At 44.8% G+C, this 19,485-nt stretch overlaps 2 protein-coding genes and 1 long non-coding RNA gene across 11 annotated transcripts in view; 2 read left to right on the top strand and 1 right to left on the bottom strand.

Annotated features, from left to right (window-relative positions):
* The window catches only part of RAI14 (retinoic acid induced 14), a 147,826-nt gene extending 137,354 nt beyond the window's left edge, over positions 1 to 10,472 (top strand). For 8 of the 9 annotated variants that reach the window (XM_067730490.1, XM_067730488.1, XM_067730493.1 and 5 more), the window contains 5 exons: positions 1,188 to 1,306; positions 1,968 to 3,503; positions 4,703 to 4,831; positions 7,728 to 7,793; positions 8,620 to 10,472. In XM_067730490.1, the coding sequence (XP_067586591.1) occupies positions 1,188 to 1,306; positions 1,968 to 3,503; positions 4,703 to 4,831; positions 7,728 to 7,793; positions 8,620 to 8,697 (1,928 nt within the window). In that variant the 3' untranslated portion in view covers positions 8,698 to 10,472. The remainder of the gene's footprint in view (positions 1 to 1,187; positions 1,307 to 1,967; positions 3,504 to 4,702; positions 4,832 to 7,727; positions 7,794 to 8,619) is intronic. The other variant, XM_067730494.1, reaches the window with a different exon arrangement.
* Positions 18 to 18,675, bottom strand: LOC137221199 (uncharacterized). The gene is made up of 3 exons (XR_010941920.1): positions 18,231 to 18,675; positions 17,500 to 17,543; positions 18 to 1,094 (listed from the first exon to the last, which is right to left on the bottom strand). It is a non-coding gene; the product is annotated as an uncharacterized lncRNA (long non-coding RNA).
* Positions 18,453 to 19,485, top strand: part of TTC23L (tetratricopeptide repeat domain 23 like) — a 63,199-nt gene continuing 62,166 nt past the window's right edge. The window contains exon 1 of the mRNA XM_067730500.1: positions 18,453 to 18,538. The gene's annotated coding sequence lies outside the window, so the exon portion shown is untranslated. The remainder of the gene's footprint in view (positions 18,539 to 19,485) is intronic.

Raw genomic sequence — 19,485 nt, forward strand, 5'->3', positions numbered from 1 at the left:
TTTAAGTAACAGTAGAAATTTGGATCAGTGCTATTCAGAGTGTGGTCTCTAAACTGTTGCCAATCTAAAATAACTAAGGAGTTTAGAGCAGAAAGTCATCCAGCCAAGCACACTGTTTTGCCCACCTGACAATTTTGTTTCCATAGGAAGACTTTCTGGATGAAGGAAGCAGTACATTGAGTGACATTCTGGAGGACGTTTCTTGTCTTGTCTCAATGAGAACTTTGAGTAGCACAGCTTTAAAGGTTATTTCAGCACGATAATCAGTAGAATCTCAAATAGTTCTGGTTTACCAACAGTGTTTACTGTGGGATTCAGAGAAGGCTGTTTCATGGTGGGTGGTCAGAGAATGTTTTAAGGAAGAGGCAGAGTTTGCCATGAGTCTTGAAGGATGCCTAAGCGTTATCTAGCCAAAGAGATGCTACGAGGGCAGTCGTACGCATGAGGAATTAAAGAAGCAGCCTTGTGTTGAGAATATAGAGGATGTGATGGAAGCGCTGAATCTGATGAAAATGGGATACTAGAGAAAAACATCAGGAGTTATAAACCTGAAAAAAAGTAGATTGGAGCCAGATCCTATTGGCCTTAATCCAGATGAAGGAATTTGGAGGTTATTTTTAGAGGGAGAGCAATTAAAGCACTTGAACCAAAGGAATGACCCTATCAAAGTATGTTTTAGGAAGATTAGTCTGACAGTGTTGTTGGTACAGGCTACATTTTCACTAGAGGAGAGAGAGAGAGATTTGTTAGGAAGCCATTTGTAGAGTTACCAAGTATGGTGATGAAGTTTGAACTAGAGTGATGGATGTGGGAATAAGAAGTGAACCAGATTCCAGAGATCTATCTGAAAGGATTCACAGAATGGGATGTATTAGGCATGGGAGGAACAAAAAACAACCAAGGTGTGGCACTTGATTAAGTGAACGGAAAATGTGTGACCGAATCCATCAGTTTTCAGATGTGCTTATTTGTATCCAGGCACCTAGTATATGTGTTAGGGGAACGCCAGTAAGGAAACCCCAGTACCTGAGAATTGCTATTCATCTATCCAGCTGCAGGGGGCTTTCAGTCATAGTCTGGACCAGGAAGAAGAACTGGATTGGGTAGAAAGTGAGTTTGTAAGAGGTCAGAGAAATAACAGTTTAATTTTTAAAATATTATTTTAAATTGCCTGTCTCTTTTCCAAGGCGCTGATAGCTTATTGGATATAAGTTCTGAAGCTGACCAACAAGATCTTCTGGTCCTACTGCAGGCAAAAGTTGCTTCTCTTACCTTACACAATAAGGAATTACAAGATAAATTACAGGTAGGTAAATAGATTGCCAACACAGTCTGTTCTGTAGGGTTCAAGCTATTGGGTTTTTCAGGGTTAGTCAGGTGATATTTTGTTTTAGACATTGACCTTAGTTTCTTCTTTTTAAAATTCGCCTTAAGCATTTTATAGTTTCAAATTATTTGTTTCTTGAGAGAGTTTATTCATTAACTGTTTTTGCAAATTGGTAAATTATATATGATTATATACACAGTATGATATATATGACAATATATATACATATATGTGCACACACATATATATGATTAGTCAGTTATTCACTTAGTAAAGTTGATCACTTAGCAGATTTAAGAACTTGCTAAGAAGTAGCTGTACTGACCCCATTGTCCCTCTTGGCAACTACAATAATATGAGAAACAAAGGAAAAATTTGAGTCAGAGGCTCTTCAGCCAAAACAAATCTCACATTTTTAAAGTGGCACACATAATCTGTCCTGAGAGAGCACAGAAGAAGCTTAGAGTCATTAGTCCGACTCCCGCGTCCCGGACCGTATTTTTTCACAGGGCAAGAGGACGCGTGCAGAGCCATCCTGCTGCTCTCCCACGTGTAAGGTTTGGAATCACTCTCTCATTGCCGTTGCTTGCTCATCTAACCCCACCTTTGGTGCTATTTCATTCTTGCCTTTTTTTTCCAGGCCAAAACACCCAGGGAGGCAGAAGCAGACCTGAGCTTTGACTTTTACCATTCTGCTGAAACTGACTTGGCCCCATCCCTGGGCAAACCTAGTGAAACCCCTCCTCCAGACTCCAGACCATCTCCATCTGTCTTAACACATTCCTTGAGTAAATCCACTATCGACAGCGATGTCAGAATCCAGCAACTACAGGAGATTCTACACGACTTGCAGAAGAAATTGGAGAGCTCTGAAGCAGAGAGGAAAGAGCTGCAGGCCGAGCTCCAGGCCAGAAGGACAGAGTCGGTGTGCTTAAACAACTCGGAGATTCCAGAGAACGGCTCCGACCTCAGCCAGAAGCTTAAGGAAACTCAGAGCAAGTACGAGGAAGCTATGAAAGAAGTCCTGAGTGTGCAGAAGCAGATGAAACTAGGCCTGGTCTCACCGGAAGGCGCGGATACTGACTCAGGCCTCCGTGAGCTGAGGATCACAGAGGAGGAAATAGACGTGCTAAAGCGGGATCTCCAGAACGCACTGGAAGAAAGTGAACGAAATAAAGAGAGAGTGAGAGAGATGGAGGAAAAGCTTGTAGAGAGGGAGACAGGGGTGGTTATGAAGCTACCTGGGGAACAGTACGAGGAAATGAAAAGCTCGTATTGCTCGGTGATTGAGAATATGAACAAGGAGAAGGCGTTTTTGTTTGAGAAATACCAAGAGGCCCAAGAAGAAATCATGAAATTAAAAGATACACTGAAAAATCAGATGACCCAGGAGGCGGGCGATGAAGCTGGGGACATGAAAGAGGCCATGAACAGGATGATAGATGAACTCAACAAGCAGGTGAGTGAGCTGTCCCAGCTGTACAAAGAGGCCCAGGCCGAGCTGGAGGATTACAGGAAGAGGAAATCTCTAGAAGACGTCACAGCTGAATATATCCATAAGGCAGAGCACGAGAAGCTGATGCAGGTGACCAGCGTATCCAGAGCGAAGGCTGAAGAGGCCCTGTGTGAAATGAAGTCGCAGTATTCCCAAGTGCTGAGTGAGCTGACCCAGCTCAAACAGCTGGTAGATGCGCAGAAAGAGAACTCTGTCTCCATGACGGAGCATCTGCAAGTGATAACCACGCTGCGGACCACTGCCAGAGAGATGGAGGAGAAGATAGGCAGTCTTAAAGAGCACCTTGCAAGCAAGGAAGGCGAGGTGGCAAAGCTGGAGAAACAACTCCTAGAGGAGAAGGCGGCCGTGACCGACGCGATGGTGCCCAGGTCTGCCTATGAGAAGCTCCAGTCGTCTTTGGAAAGCGAAGTGAGTGTGTTGGCCTCAAAATTAAAGGATTCCGTGAAAGAGAAAGAGAAGGCCTATTCAGAGGTTGCCCAGATTAGAAGCGAGGTCTCACAAATGAAAAGGGAAAGGGAAAACATTCAGACTCTCTTGAAATCCAAAGAGCAAGAAGTAAATGAACTTCTGCAAAAATGCCAGGACGCTCAGGAAGAGCTTGCAGAAATGAAGAGAGATTCTGAAAGCTCTTCAAAACTGGAAGAGGATAAAGACAAGAAGGTTGGTGAGACTGTACTGCTGTTGAATTTCGAGCTAGTACACGCTAGGACTTTCAGCCTTCACTTACTGTAGTTAACATTTTTACCATTTGTAAGCGCTGACCTATTGTGAATGGTCAGCGGCTCCACACATGACTCCCTCTGTCCCCAAAGCCACGTTAAAGATAGTAGGGTGGATATTTATTTAAAAAAAAAAAAACTCATCTTCTACTGCTTCCCTCATACCAAAGCATTTTCACATGTGTGGGACATGTTTTCCCTTTAAAAATTATTTTACAGAAGCCCTGCCAGGTGTCAGGGATCAGAAGTGAACCCACCAACTGAGAAGCATTTGTGACCCATCTTGAACTTCTACTCTGTTGGAATCCAGACAGATTCCTCTGTCATATGAAAACCCAATTACTCCCAGACTTGATATTGCTTCCCTAAACCCCACGAGCTTTCCTCTGAGTCAGTATAAAAACCCTCCCCGGGCCCCATTTTCAAAGGTGTACAGGATAATAAGGCGGGAAGTGTGAGGGGCAGGCGATGTGAGATGGGCTGGGCGGGGAGGAAGGAGGAAAGTAAAGGGAAAAGCGGATGATGCTTCCGTGCCTGGATCTGCTCTGCATTCCCGGTCTCCTGGGTCAGATGTTCTGAATGGCATTCATGAGAGCATTTTTTATCTTTTATTCCTTCATTATAATGAATGTTTCAAAAAGAGCTCCTGAAGCCAAGAGACGGGGTGGAGGTGGGCGACTGTCTTCACTCCGAGGCAAGATGCCCGAGATACCAGGGTTTCTAAACCTTATTCCTGACTGCCCACGTCAGCAATATGGAGCAAGATCTAGCTGTCTTCGAATAAGGAATACCTGAAATCCTGTTTCTGATTTATTTTTTCAACCGTCCCCCTTTTAAGGGTGAACGAAGGAAATCCATGTCACAGCTTTTGTTACCTTTTCAGGCCCCAAAACACAGTCTCTCATTCGGGGGGCTCTTGTCTGCATGGAATGGCCTTAGAGGGCTTTGTTTGGTTTGCCTGATTTTATCTGTTTTTATCTGATTTTATGTTTCATTTTATGGCTTTTCTTTTAAAAATAACAGAGGGGTTGCTGCAGTCCCAGAGGCCAGGAGAGGCTATGTCACAGGTTGAGAAATAGGTGGAGTCTTGCTTCTGCTGTCACGTTCTTGCCTACTGACAGAGCTTTCCTTTCTCGCCAGATAAACGAGATGTCGAAGGAAGTCGCCAAGTTGAAGGAGGCCCTGAACAGCCTCTCGCAGCTCTCCTACGCCACGAGCTCGTCCAAGAGGCAGAGCCAGCAGCTGGAGGCGCTGCAGCAGCAGCTGGCTGTGAGTGGACGTGTTTCTGCGGCCTGGCTGGGGGTGTGGGGAGACAGACGGCACACCAGGGGGAGCAGGGAGCCAGCGGGCAGACGCCCAGCCTGAAGGCGTGTTGCGCCTCAGTGAGCAGCTGACTACAGACTTCTGTGATGAAGGCCAGAGAGGGAGCGGATGGATTTCTCAGTCATCGCCTGCAGTGCGATGGGTAACACGTATCAGTGAGAAGGAAGGGAGGAGTCCACAGGACAGTGGGAGGAGGCCTCTTGTTCGCTCTTCCACTCGCTTTTTACCCTTTCTCCATTTTTCTGCCATGGTCGTCACTGTCTCTGGCAGCGGCGAGAGCTGTTTCTTATTAGGGGCCAGGATCTCTGGTAGTTGTATGTCTACATGTCTGAAGCTGCTTCTTGGCCTCTCTCCTGATTTCACCCAGGAAAGCCCTTTCATGTCTGTATTCGTTTCCGATGGCTATTGTAATACAGCGACACAAACTTGGTTTAAAACAACACGAACTTATTACTACAGTTCTCGAGATCCATACGTCCGAAGAAACCAGTTTCACAAAAGTCAAGCCAAGGTGCCAGCAGGGCTGGTTCCTTCTCGAGGCTTTAGGGGAGAATCCATTTCCTTGCCTCTTCCGGCTTCTAGAGTTTGCCTGAATTCTTTGGCTCGTGGCCCCTTTCTCCATCCCCAACGCATATCACTCCAGCCTCTGATTCCGTCCTCCCATCTCCTCCTTCCACCTTTGACCTTCTTGCCTCCCTCTTATAGGACCCTGGTGGTTACGTTTTAGATCCACCCAGATAATCAGGATAATCTTCCTTTCTATCTCAAGATCCTTAATCTGCAAGTCCCTTTGGCCTTATAGGTCACACTCCCAGGTTCTACGGATTAGGATGTGGGCATCTTTGGAGGGCTATTAGTCAGTCTATCACAATGTCTGTAAAGTTTTAGTCCTTGAGGGTATGTTACATTTTGCACGTGAAGGTTAGTCTATCCTGGACTGTCTCTAGCTTCCATTTACAAACAGGACCTGGATTTTGTGATTTCTTCAGTACAGACTCAATACTGGTGAATGCAGGTTTCTACAGTCCTTACTCCGGCTGGCCACAAAGTACAAAACCAGCTTTTCTTGTGTCGCCTGCTCTACTAGAGCAGTGGAGGAGTAGTCAGGGAAGGAGAAGTTGCTCTTGACTGTGTTTTGCAGGTCATTTTTCTGATCAAGTGATTATCACAGACTTGTAGATAAAGTACTAATGATTTATACAGTCATTCTTAGTTATTCAATATGCATTTAATGAGCTTTTATGTATCAGTAATATACAAGGTGCTGATGATATAAAAATGAATAAGACACAGTCCCTGCCTTCAGTGTAGTAAGCGTCCATTGATAGGTGCCCAACGTGCTGTGGGCATAGAGAGGCAATGTGCTCACCCAATCTGGGTGAGTCTCTGAAGGCTTCCTGCAGGAGGCGATGGTTGTGCTGAATCTCAAAGAGACGAGTAGGAGGCAGCAGGGACTGGGATGTGGCATTTAGATGGCCCATGGTAGCCATGGCAACCACAGTTCCAGTGGAGGGGTGGAGTATGGATGGCCAAGGCTGGCTACTAGAGAAGTGACTAAGGAGCTAGGCGTCTGCCGGGGCTGAAGAGTCACAGCAGGAGGCAGGGGAAGCCTAAAGCAGGTTTGCTGCAAAGATGGGAGATGGTGGTGAGGGAGTGGGATGCTTTCAACTGAGATCTCAGAGGTAATGACTGAAGCAGGGCTCTGACCATGAGAGCGGGTGGCTGGAAGGAGGGACAGGTCATGAAGCTGAGGTCGAGGGACTGAGAGGCCAGGGTGGTGGGTGGCTCATCCACGTGGATACTCAAGTCAGCCAAGTGATGACAGAAGCAGAACCGGAAAGGAAGACAGTGATCAGAAGACAAAGATGGAGTGGAGGCAACCAAGAGGTGGGAGGAAACTGCACAGAGAGGGCTACCAAGCGTACCTTCTACTGGCAGGAACTTCAAAGACTGAGGTTTCAAAGGGTTTCCTTGAATAGGAAGGACGCCTCACATCTGACACTGTTGGGGAGGAGGTGAAACTGGCTACTGATAGACTTCAGTAGATTTTTAAAGTGATCCATATGTGATAGTCTAAATTTCCATCATGACGTAGACAGAAAGGCCTCTTCTTAGACGAGTTAAGAGCTGAGTTGAGATCCTTGAAATAGTCACTAGGAGGAAATGGAATTATAGCTCAACAAGGAGAAATAAAATCATTAACAGCTGTGCTGAGGGACCATTTGAGGTTGGTGCCGTCACCCTGTTCACCTCCTTGGTACGCTGACAGCTAAATCATTGAATTCCCCAGGGATTATACACCACTTGGCTATATAGAAGGTGATCGATAACTCTCTTTAAAAGAATAATTTTTTAAATTAATAAATATTTGGTCATTGTATACGATAGAAAAGTTGGAAGATACAGAAAACTCTGGAAAAGCTACTATAAATTAAAACTGCCTATAATCCAACCACTCAGAGACAATAACTTTTTGCATTTGACAAAGTAGATAGTTCCTTGCACTGTTTACTTTGTGCAACTATATCTGTATTCTTTGCCTGAGTAGGTATATATATATATTTAAACAAATTCGGGATTATCATATCTACTTTTTACATGAATTTTCTTCTAGGGTTGACATACCAAGATGTGAAACAGGTAGTTTTTTTCCCTAAGAATATTGACAAGCATTCCAAACTACACAATCCTCTGAGTCCACAGCAATTTTGAAAGCTTCCTATGCTGGTTGGTGGAAGGAATCACTAGGGTAGCATTTGGCCGCAGCTTTCTCCTAGTTTTTTTGTTTTTGTTTTTAAAGGTCTCCTAAGCTCTTGAACAATGTCAAATTGTCTCTTTCTAGGAGTGCAAGAAACAACACCAGGAAGTGATATCAGTTTACAGAATGCACCTTCTGTATGCTGTGCAGGTATGGTGTCTGGGGACCCTAAAGAGATACCACAGCAGGTCTTGCCCAAACGCCCATCATGAAACTAGTAGAGCAGATGAGAATTTGAGAAGACAGCTGTTCATTGGAAAGCTTTCTAGAACACCTTCTGCTTTGCTTTGGATTTTGTGTTGGGAGCCCCGTGCCCTGTTAACCAGGAGCTGCCAGCTTTGTTGGGAGCTTGAAGGAGGGTGTGGGGGCAGCTGCCCATCAGGAGGAGGGGTCTAGGTGTTATTTTCTGGGTTTGATGATATTCTCAGAGCTATCCGTACCGTCTCACTACTGCAACTGTTGGTGCTTTGGCTGGCTGGGCTCACATTCGCTACTGAGATGCCAGAAACCCTTTGCTGAGGAGTCTGGTAGGAGACCCAGCCCCCTCATCCTCCGGAGGAAAAAGAGCAGGGTCGTGTCTTTGACTCAGCTCCTCCTAGAAATGTGGGAATGGGTAGGGCCAACATTTCCTTGAAGATCGGGGCGGGTGGGAGGGCAGTGGGAAGCCAAGGGCTCATCCCAGCCAGCCATCTCACTCCCCAGGTGAGGCAGTGCCAGGATTTAGTTTCTGAGTGTTGTTTTCTTTTGTTTTGGTTTACACCTTTTTGATGTTATTTTTCTAACAAGTGCTTTAGCTTTTCAGTGTTCAGCCCCCCCTCTACCTCTGTTGTTTTCTGCATTTTGAAGTTCCTGTGGGGCAACAGCCTCTGCCTTTTATTCACCTCCTTCCTCGCTCCCCCATGGTCCTGCGTGATTTGTGTCCAAGTCATGATATCGTAGGTTATTCTAATGAGTGTCTTTTGTTGGAATTTCCTAGGGCCAGATGGATGAAGATGTCCAAAAAGTACTGAAGCAAATCCTCACCATGTGTAAGAACCAGTCCCAGAAGAAGTAAAGTGGATTCCTTGGCAGGACACTGGCCCCTTGTTGTCCACCTTATGTTAGATCCGGAGTTGCTGGCAACCACTGCCATTGTTCTCATTCGTGGTATCACTGTGACCCTTGTAATAGAGCTTCTTCCCTTTCCAGAGGCTTCTTTCTGAGGATGGGTCCCAGGAGAAGACTGTCCTCCTCAGAACCGCTTAGAAACTTCGAAGCAGCAGAGGCGAAAGATGCTGTCATCCCTCCTGATTCCAGAGCTGGGATCGTCCACGCTGGTGGCAGGCATCCTCCTTGGTACCTGCCCAGCTGAGGGACTTCATCACTGAGTGACACATCGATGCTCCACGCAGCCGTGCTTCCGTTCCTACACTCAGGCTGTGCCGTTCAGCACAGCAGTGTTCTTTTTGCCTTTGGTTTCCTATCCCCCAAACATGACTTAATTTCTAACCAAATTAGTATGGCACTAGTTATGAGCTGCATGCTTTAGACCCTTTATCGTGATATCTTGTGGATTTAAAAATGCTAATTCCATCTTTTTCTTCCCCATCTGCCTTATATTTCTCACCACCCCGCTTATCAATCTTATAGTTTGATGAGCACTGTTAACTTAGATATGAAGTTTTAAAACAAAAGCAAATTGCCCTTAAAAGTTCTTTTTAATTAAACCGCTGACATATTGCAAATTTTCTATGCAAACTTGCCTCCTGCTGTTTCTTATGCACGAAGCTCAGGAAATCCAAACATTTGTGTTCAACGAGGGATAGTAAATTGCGTGTTTACAGCCAAAAGAAATGCCTCATCATTTTTAACCTCAATTTTTTAAGTGTTTTTTTTCCTCTACAATATTTTTATTGGCTCTTAAAGATGTTTTCATATCTAAATCCCTAAGTAAGTGAAATTTACATTAGACTGTATCAGCAAAATATTTTTTAGGTAATCATGTTTAAGACTTTAAAAAGTATATAACTTTTTCCTCCGGGTTTTCAGCTATAGCAGGAGGTGGTTCTGTATTCCAAACTCAAAATGAGCCGCCACCAACACCCCTAGACTTCCTGCCATCGTGTTCTCAGAGCTGTAGCACGTCTCTGAATATAGTAAATCCTCTTACCCACTGAATATTTCTGAATGCCCCAACTCTACCAGCACCTGTAAATTATCTCTAGAAGGGCTGTTAGTACCAACGAGTTTTTCAACTTTGAAGCAAAAAATCCTGGTAAACATTATGGTGCCTAGCTGAGGTCTTGGGAGAAAACATTTCTGTTCACTTTACTTTCAGGTTAACTTGCTTGCAGCTTCCCTTACAGCCTTGATCTTATTGAGAGATGTAAACTGAATTACGGAAATCTCTAAAGTATAGAACTGAAAGCATAGGCCGGCTCCGACAGGGCCGCCTGGGCTCAGAGGCCACTTGGTAGCACTGTGTTGGATGAGGACCAACGACAGCGAAGCAACACCGGCTTTCGAGCCTGGTGTTACCTTTCTTAAGTTGTTTATAGTTCGGCAATTTCGAACACCCTCCAAAGAAAACTGTGAAAGGACTTTCTGTCACAGCACTTAAGAAAACACAAAACCAGCCCCCTCCCAGCTCCACACAGAAATGCTGCAGAGTGTAAAACTTGAGACATTTTGTAGGAAGCCTGACAAAGTGTAGCCTTTTATCTTGTTTCAGGATGCATATTTATTACAAGTACTCTGGTTAAATATTGAAAAGTTACATGCTGTAGTTTAGCATTTTGCCTTTGTAATTTACAGAAAGTATTGCAGAAAATAAACTTTTGTTTCACTTTGCATCTCTGTTGTTGATTTGGGGCACCTTCGCAGGCATGCCTGTACCGCTTCTGAAGTTCAGCTAACTAGCATTTCGGGGCAAAGGTTTTTATACCGTGTTGTGCTCCACCGGTGGCCGTTGTCTGCAGTCTCTCACACAGTGTGTCATATCATTTCGTCCCCTAGCTCCTGGGGTCACCTTGAACTCTACCCCAAGCAACACCCACTTTTGGGCACTTGCATCACAGTTCTTTCATTTAAAATTGCCTCTCAGTTGATCTGTAGTCTTTTTTTTTTTTTTAACTATTTAAAAGCTTCCATTAGATTTTTTTTTCTCTTTTTTTTCTTTGCTTTTTTCAAAAAGTAATACATACACGTGGTTTTTCTTACATTATCCTATCACATTACAAGGTTAATTCATTCCTGAAAAAAACTCCTGTAGGGTGAATTCTTCCAGGTTGAAAGCATAATTAAAACACCAGATGACAAATGAAATGGGTGCAATTATTTAAATAGCTAACATGGTCCTTCATAACACAGCATAACGAGGCCATCTCCCTTCATTAAGGCCATTTCCCTTGCGAACAATACGATTCTACTGCCTCGCTCTCAGCTCCTGTGGCCAAGGCATACCGTACATACTCAACTGAACCCTTCCTCAAGCCCCACCTCTGGGAAGAAAAAGGACAAAAGATATCAATGAAAATAATGCAAATAGTGTCTGAGGTTATTACTATTTTAAATTATCGAGTGTGCACCCTGAAAGGAGAACTCACCTCAAGAGAGGCCAACCATTCAACTCAGAAGATGATTTCTTTTTTTTTTTTTTTGGCCACGCCTCCCAGCATGCGGGATCTTAATTCCCACAGCAGGGATCGAACCTGCGCCCCCTGCAGTGGAAGTGTGGAGTCTTAACCCCTGGGCCACCAGGGAAGTCCCAGAAGATGATTTCTTGGTGACACTCAAATGAGCACTTAACCTAGATAAATCCAAACCAGACTTCTTAAATGAAAAGAACTGCCTCATATGCCAAAGGCAGGGTCTGAAAAGAAACTGTCATCCTGCAGCAGTGGTTATAGATCATGGGATATAATTGTAGGATAAATGAGATAAACTGAAAATAAATCTCTCTTCCTGATTCTTAGTTTACCACCCCAGAAGCAACAGCTGTTAAGTTTCTTGAATGACCTGACACATTCTATGTCTGTATGTACATGTAGGCATGTATTTTATTTTCCCCTTTAAATATAGAAATTTCTGGACCATATTTTTTCCACTTAAAACATCCTGGAGATTGTTCTTTGTCAGCACACACATCCTTTTTAACTGCTGCATAATGTTTCATAGTACGTGCTTTTTTTTTTTTTTTAAACTAACTCCTCATTCATTGATGGGCAGTTAATCTGCTTCCAGTATCTTACAGTCCTAAAAATGATGTGATGACTATGCTATGTAGGCATATGTGTGAGGACCATTTGGATAATTTTCAAATTGCCCATTTTCACACTAGCTTCCATCATGTGATACAGGAATGCAGAGGATAAAAGTAGAATAGCATATGGGTCATCACAGTGAGTGGGCAAGAATGGCCTTTTTCTTCACATTGGTTACAGAAGGGTCATCAACTTGTTTTTCTTACATACACTTTCAGACTGACTCCAAAGCCTTTAACAATTAAACCCACCAATCTTAAGATAAACACACGATATGCCACGTGAGGAAAATGCTCCCAGAACATGTCGATGCACAACCTTTTGCCACGTGGCCTCACTGTGGAATGCTGGGCGCTGACAGCAGTAGAAACACCATCCAGCAAAGATGGGGGTGATGCAAGGTTTAAAAGGCAGACTGCAAGGCAAAGAGTGAGCTGGAGAAAGTAACAGACGGAGGCATTCACAGGAGCAATTTCTGTTCACCTGTTCAGGGCACAGAACTGTCCAGCATTCGGGGAGTGTGTGGCATATCTGTGAAAGAAAGGACAAAAGCTCAACTACGACGGTCGCCATAATTGGGTCAGAGGACCTGGTTGAGGGAGCAATCAAAGTGGGTTCCAGGAGATGGAAAGGCTCCCTTGAGGAGTAAATCCCCAAGAGGTGGAGGCGAGTAGAAGAGAAGGAAAGAGACATTTCTGTACATTCAGTATAAACCAAGCCCTAAAAATGGGAAGAAACAATATTTCAGGAACGGTGACTGGATGTACCAGATTATTAGTGGAGGATGTGGAGGGGGGAGAGCCAAATAACGTAAGCTTTTAATAAAGGAGGGGGGTAGTAAGAGTTACCTATCTGTCACCTTCAGATGTTTTTAAACCTATACTTTATTTTTCAAAAAAAACCTTGAGGAAACGTTATTGAGATCAATACTTCAGTTTCAAAATCACAGTAAAAATGGAGAGTTTGTTGTTCCAGTTTTGAATTTTTCAAATTTTAGGAACATTTTTAAACAAAACTTGAAAAGAGTTTACACTGAACACTCATGTGCTCATCACCTAGAGTCAAGCCTTAACATTTTACTAGACTTGCCTTGTATGCATGTCTATCCACTTATCTATCCCAATTTCCATCCATTGGTCTATGTTTCTTTTTGAGACATTTTAAAATAAGGACAGAACATCCACACAGGCTACCCTGAAAATTTCAGTACACATATCATTAACTAGGTTTTAGTATTTGTTTGAAGTTCTTTCTAGGTAAAATTTACATAACAATGAAATGCATAAATGTTAAGTGTACCATCTGATAAGTTTGGACAAGTAAATATGCCTGGGCAACAAACCCTATCAAGGTATAGAACGTTACCATTAGCCCAGAACATCCTCTCATCCTCCTTCCTTAAAATTAGCAAAGCCTGAAGGTATATGGGACAAAATCCAGTAGAAACAAGGCACACACTTCCAGGTGCCCTCTTCCAGTGGAGTTACATGGATATAGCTAATTGTCCCAGCAGTGATGTGTGACAACACTTCGGAAGTCTGGCCAGTCAGATTAGTCCACCCGAGCCGGGGTATCCAGGACTTTATTGGGGATCTATCATGAAGGCTGAAGTACCTGCATAACAATTTCAGCTATTCAGATTCCAGACCCCCCAGAGCAAAGACATGCATTCATCATACATCACATTTTAAGAATGAACTATTTAATCGGATTTGTACCACTTGGCCCAAAATGTCAAGCGTACAAAAATGTTCTCAGACAGAATATTCTAATGGATCAGAACTCATTTCCCAGGAGCCAGTCTGAGGCCATTCCTGAAGATAGGCATTTTTAATGAATATGCAGGTTTTGAGCAACCCAGACATGTAAATTAATCCTTTAAACCTATACATTTAAATCAAGTTAAACACTCTGGTAGGCAGAATAACACTCCCCCAAAGAGGCTCATGTCCTAATTCCCTGGAATTTAAATAGTTTATGTTATATGGCAAAAGGAGAATAAAGTTCGCACATAGAATTAAAGTTGTTATTCAGCTGACCTTAAAACAAGATTACCCTGGGTTACCCTGGTAAGGCCTGATGTCATCAAAAGGGTCTTTTAAAGCAGGAGGAGTCAGAGATTTAAAGATGCTACACTGCTGGCTCTGAAGATGGAAGAAGAGCCATGAACCAAGGAAGGCAGGTGGTTTCTAGAAGCTGGAAAAGGCAAGAAAACAATTCTCCCCGAGAGCCTCCAGAAAGAACCGGTCTTGCTGACACCTGATCTCTAGGCCAGTGATGGTCATTGCAGACTTCTGACCTCCAGGACGAGGAGATAATAAATTCTTGTTGTTTTAAGCTGCTAAGTTTGTGATAACTTGTTACAGCAGCAATAGGAACCCAATATACACAGAGAGGCCAGAATCTCTACTAATGGAGAGTTCCTGAAGCTTACTCAGTTTCTTAAGTGTTATTGAGCACTAGTAATAAGCCAGGCACTGTGCTGAACGCTAAAGGCTCAGTGGTGGATATAAGTCTGCTCACAAGAACCTCACATCTGGTCAGACAGGGCCTGCCACCCAGCAGATATTCAGTATTCACTGGGTGGGTGGGTAGGTGGAGATTTGGATGGATGGATTGCCCATAAGGCCCTGCATGACCTCCTCTTCTGCTGACCCACTCTCCTGTCTCTCTTTTCATTTTTTTTTAAATTTTAATTTAATTTAATTTAATTTTTTGCGGTACGCGGGCCTCTCACTGTTGTGGCTCACAGTTGTGGAGCACAGGCTCCGGATGCGCAGGCTCAGCGGCCATGGCTCACGGGCCCAGCTCCTCCGCGGCATGTGGGATCTTCCCGGACCGGGGCACGACCCCGTGTCCCCTGCATCGGCAGGCGGACTCTCAACCACTGCGCCACCAGGGAAGCCCGACTCTCTTTTCATTCTTAATTGAAACTTTTTCTGTTCTTGAATCCATTAAATCTGCTCCTGCCTCAGGGCTTTTGCACTTGCTATTAACATCTTACAATGCTCTTCTCGACATTTGTGTCATTTGCTCCCTTATTCCCTTGTGGTCTCTGCTCAATGCTACCTTGTCAGAGAAGCCCTTCTTAACTACACTGTATAAGCCAGTATACCCCTCCCCACATCCACATCACTTTCCAGATCCCTTGCCTGACTTTATTTTTCTCCATATAATTTGTTACTTCCATGTCAGGTGGTTCATCCCTTTCCCAAAGCTGGACCCCTTAGCAGCGGCCTGAGACTGGCTGCAGGAAGAGGCGTTTTCCTAATTCACACAAAGTTGCTGCCTATTCCCTAAGCCACCTGCCTTTTTCTAACTTGCAGAGATGTCATATTATTTACTAGCAGCCCTGGTAGAACAGAAGCTCTAGGAGAGTGAAATCTTTGTCGATTTGTTCGCTGTTGCTTTCCCTAATGCTTAGAAAGAACAGTGTCGGGCACATAGCAGGTATTCAATAGGTATTTTTCCTTGGATGGATGGACAGATGCATGGAAAAATTCAAAAGTAAATGGAGTGCCAAGAGACTTGTGAGAGTCATTATGAGACTCACAAGTGGATGGGATATCGTGGGAGCTCAGAAAGAAGGTATCTAACCCTGCCTTGAGAAGCTGGAAAATGTGTTTTAAGAAATTACACAGTCCAGGGACTTCCCTGGTGGTGCAGTGGTTAAAAATCGTCCTGCCAATGCAGGGGACACAGGTTCAAGCCCTGGTCCGGGAAGATCCCACATGCCGCAGAGCAACTAAGCCCACACGCCACAACTATTAAACCTGCGCTCTAGAGCCCATGAGCCACAACTACTGAAGCCTGAGCGCCTAGAGCCCATGCTCCACAACAAGAGAAGCCACTGCAATGAGAAGCCCATGCACCACAAGGAAGAGTAGCCCTTGCTCACCACAACTAGAGAAAGCCCGTGCACAGCAACGAAGACCCAACGTGGCCAAAAAAAAAAAAATCACACAACCCAAGAGAAAGTTTATTTGCATTTCCTTGTTCTTAGGTCTCACAGTCCTTGAGTTTGGAATCATTTGGAGCTAATCCCATTTGATTGGGGGTTGGAAGAGTCTAAAAGTACCCTATACACATGATTCCTCTGTGTGATTTCTGCAATAGCAAAGCTTACGGTAATCAGGATCAAAGGAGAGTACGTGAACCCGCTGTAAAAGCACTGTCCCCAGATTACTAGCATTCCATTCCAGAGTTAGTGAACAGAACTCAAGCACACTTACCATTGAGACTGGAGGGAAAGCAGCAGTATACAAATGCTAGATAATGAAGAAAGGGGGCAGCTGTTGGGACGTGATAAAGACTGGCTGGAACCAGCTGAAAACAAGGTGGCTTTGAGAACAGTCCAGTCACTGACCTTTAGCTCATTATACCTTCATTGTAATCCTAAAAATCACTCTCCGTTATGCCATGACGGTTCCGAGGTAGACCATAAAATGCCAAATAGTGGGCAGTGATCCACTTCCTGGGAAATCCCCACCCTACCCCAAAATAGCGAGAACATTCCTCCCACTCATTAGCCTATGAAATTACTTAATCCATAAAAACCTAGGACCCCAGGCCCCAGAACCACTCGCACTTTCCAGGATGACCCCATGCCCTGGGGCTGCTCTCACTTTCTAAAGCAGTCTGCATTCTGCCTATTGAATGTGTGTCTCTCTCAATAAATACCCATTGCTTTCCCTTTACTCTGGCTTACTCTTGAATTCTTTCCTGCAGGAAGCCAAGAACCCTCCCTTGGTGATCGGTCCTAAGGACACCTGCAGGTCCCAGGTTGTGACATTTTCCCCCCTGCAACTCTATAACTAACTTTACATTTGCAGCCAGGGTTAAGATGTAAGGAAAGAAAAAGTGTCACAGAGGTTTAGAACTCTAAAAGTCTTTAAAGTTCTTTTCATTTGATTTCTAATTTTACAGATGAGCTAATTAAATGGAGGTGAAGCCAGAGTGTTGGCTTTAGGGAATGGGAACTCAGTGACTGTTCTGGTACCACATGTCCCCCTCACAAGGATCAGCAAAGCAAGTGTTCAGGAAAGAGAAGTTATATTTAATACACTTAGAAACAACTTCATAGCCATTTCCTAGAATGACAGAACATTAAAACTTTCCATTTCATTGAAGACCAACTTGTAACAAGGATAAGGGAAATAAGTGTTAGAGAACAGGAAACCAGTTCTGCCCTTTATCCCCATACATGTTAAATATTCATATTAAATATTCAATATTATGTTCATAGAATCATAAAAATCTGTGGTTTATCCTCACAGAATCCTGGAACTGGAAGGGGTTCTAGAAAGCAAGTGGTACAAACACTCTCAATGTACTGGCAAGAAAATTCAGTCCCCTAGGCTGTGACTTGCCCCAGGGCACACAGTCCGAAGCAGAACCCTGACATCCTGAAGCCCAGCTCAATGCTCTCATCATCCTTTCATGCTGAGGGTTCTTTTAGAAAACAGAGAATAAAAGGGGTGGGGTCTTTCTAAAATTTTGGCTCAGGAGTTTGAGGGTACAGATTTAAACTTTAATAGGCCATCCAGGTTTTAGTTAAGAGATATTAAAGCAAACTCACTTAAATAGCTCCTCCAACCTAACTTCAGAAAGGCTACCTTGGCAGTCTTGGATCAACCGCAATCAAACTTCAGCCTCGGAACTGGAAAGAACAAACACTGAATGTAAACACCACCTGTCAAGTTCTTGGTAAATATTTTCCTTCTTTTTCTACTGAGCCTGCTCTTGTTTGAAAAGGAGAGGGACATACCAGTTCCAACTTGACTTGTCACAGCCCCTAATTCATTGTGGGGTTCATGGCAACACCCTGAAACCCGAGGCTGCTTGAGCCAGTGATGTTCATTTGGTTATTAACCACAATTGCCCCTGTACCTGTCAGATCTGAGTTACTGTTACCACTGTGGGTATTTCAGGCCACTGAAGATGGGTAGGATAAGGATACATGGTGCATAACTTAGGGCTATGTGGTGTTTGCCAAATGTGCCCTCTACCCTCGAAAATATTCTCTGAACTGCTAATCATTAGCAGAACTAGTGGTCCATATCTTAAGCTACTCACTTCCTGCACTCCGCTCCCTTATCCATGCGTAGCTCTAATCTTACCGGGAGTGGCAACACAGACGGTGCCAGCACCGTCAATAGTTCTATCTGAGCCTTTCCTCGCGGGCCCGGAGGACCTGAACACCTGGGCAACTGTGAGGGTGCAGGGCGCGCGGAGGGGCACGCGGGGGCGAAGAGTGTCGCCGAATACAGCCCGGTACGTCGTCGCAGCTTTAAATTGGTAAGGTCGTGGAGCCGGACGCCCCTTTCCATCCTTCGATGGGATTTACCTTCTCTTCCGGCGTCGTTATCTCCGAGAGGTCCCTTTAAGAAAAACAGTAGTGGACCGTTCAGCCGCAGCAGAGGGAAGTGTGGGGACGAAGCTAAGGTCGCCCGAGTCTCGCTTGCGGGGACCGTTAAGGCAAGGGTGCGGCGGCAGCTGTGGTTTGGGGGGATGGCCTGGGATTCCGCTGGGCCGGAAGTGCCCCTCGTCGCCAAGGCTACAGGCGCGGGCGCCGCCCGCAACGTTCAGTTTCCATGGTAACCCCATTGTCTCAGTAGCCAGAACTCCGGCGGCGGGCGGGAAAGGTGGAGCTAGGTGAGCTTCTCTCTTCCGAAAGGCAACCTAACGGTGCCTTGAACTAGGTCCGAAGAGGCCGGTACACTGAAGCCGCGGGCGGAAGCCGAGCCGCCAGGCTGAGGGAGCCGGGAAGTCTAGTTTTGGGCCGTGGCTCCTCTGCCTTCGGCCAGGTACGCCGCGTCACGCTTGCCTCTCGGCCGCCCTCTCCCGCTTTTCGGGCTAGAGCCTCTGCGGCCGGGGCACCGCCCACAGGAAAGAAGGCAGGGGAAGCTCGGACGTTGCTCGGAATGTGGTGTTAAGGTTTACAAAGTTAAGGCGAGACAACGGCAGAAAATAAGGAAGCGATTTGCACTTGAGAGAGGGGGGCGATAGTGGGGTTACAATTCAGGGCCATGTGAAACCGCACAGGAACAGAATTTAGGAGGTTGAGACGTCAGAACCCCTCGCCCTGGCCACAGTTTTGAAAGTAGAGATGAGAAAGACAAATTAGTGAATCTTCCCTTCTAGTCTTTGGATTGTGAATGTTGTGGAGTCTGAGTCAGAGAGCTAGCTCCTCAGGGCTCAGGTGGGAATGAGTGACATTCTGCAGGGTGAAATGAGGAGGGACTTGGTGGGTACCAATGTTCAATAAATAACTGCATTCGAGTTCGATTTGATTTAAGCGACACGGATAGCCATGAGGGTTAAATTTAGCAGATAATTACAAATCAGATTTTTTGCCATTTCCCCCATCAGCTAATGACAGCAACCAAAGCAGACGCATGTGTTTTGGCTCCTTAACTAGGATCACCTTTCAAGTAGTGAGATGGCCCAAGGGACACGGAGAAGAATTAACCAACAAATACGCTGTTAGTAGTGAGAGCGGGTTACCTGCAAAAACAGTATCTGACTTGAGTAGGAGATCATAGTTTTGTTGATTCAGGAGCTGTTAATGTGTTGGCTTAAGGGGTAAAAAAGGTAGGGGA

The sequence above is a fragment of the Pseudorca crassidens genome, chromosome 3 (genome assembly GCF_039906515.1).
Source record: "Pseudorca crassidens isolate mPseCra1 chromosome 3, mPseCra1.hap1, whole genome shotgun sequence".
NCBI lineage: Eukaryota > Metazoa > Chordata > Mammalia > Artiodactyla > Delphinidae > Pseudorca > Pseudorca crassidens.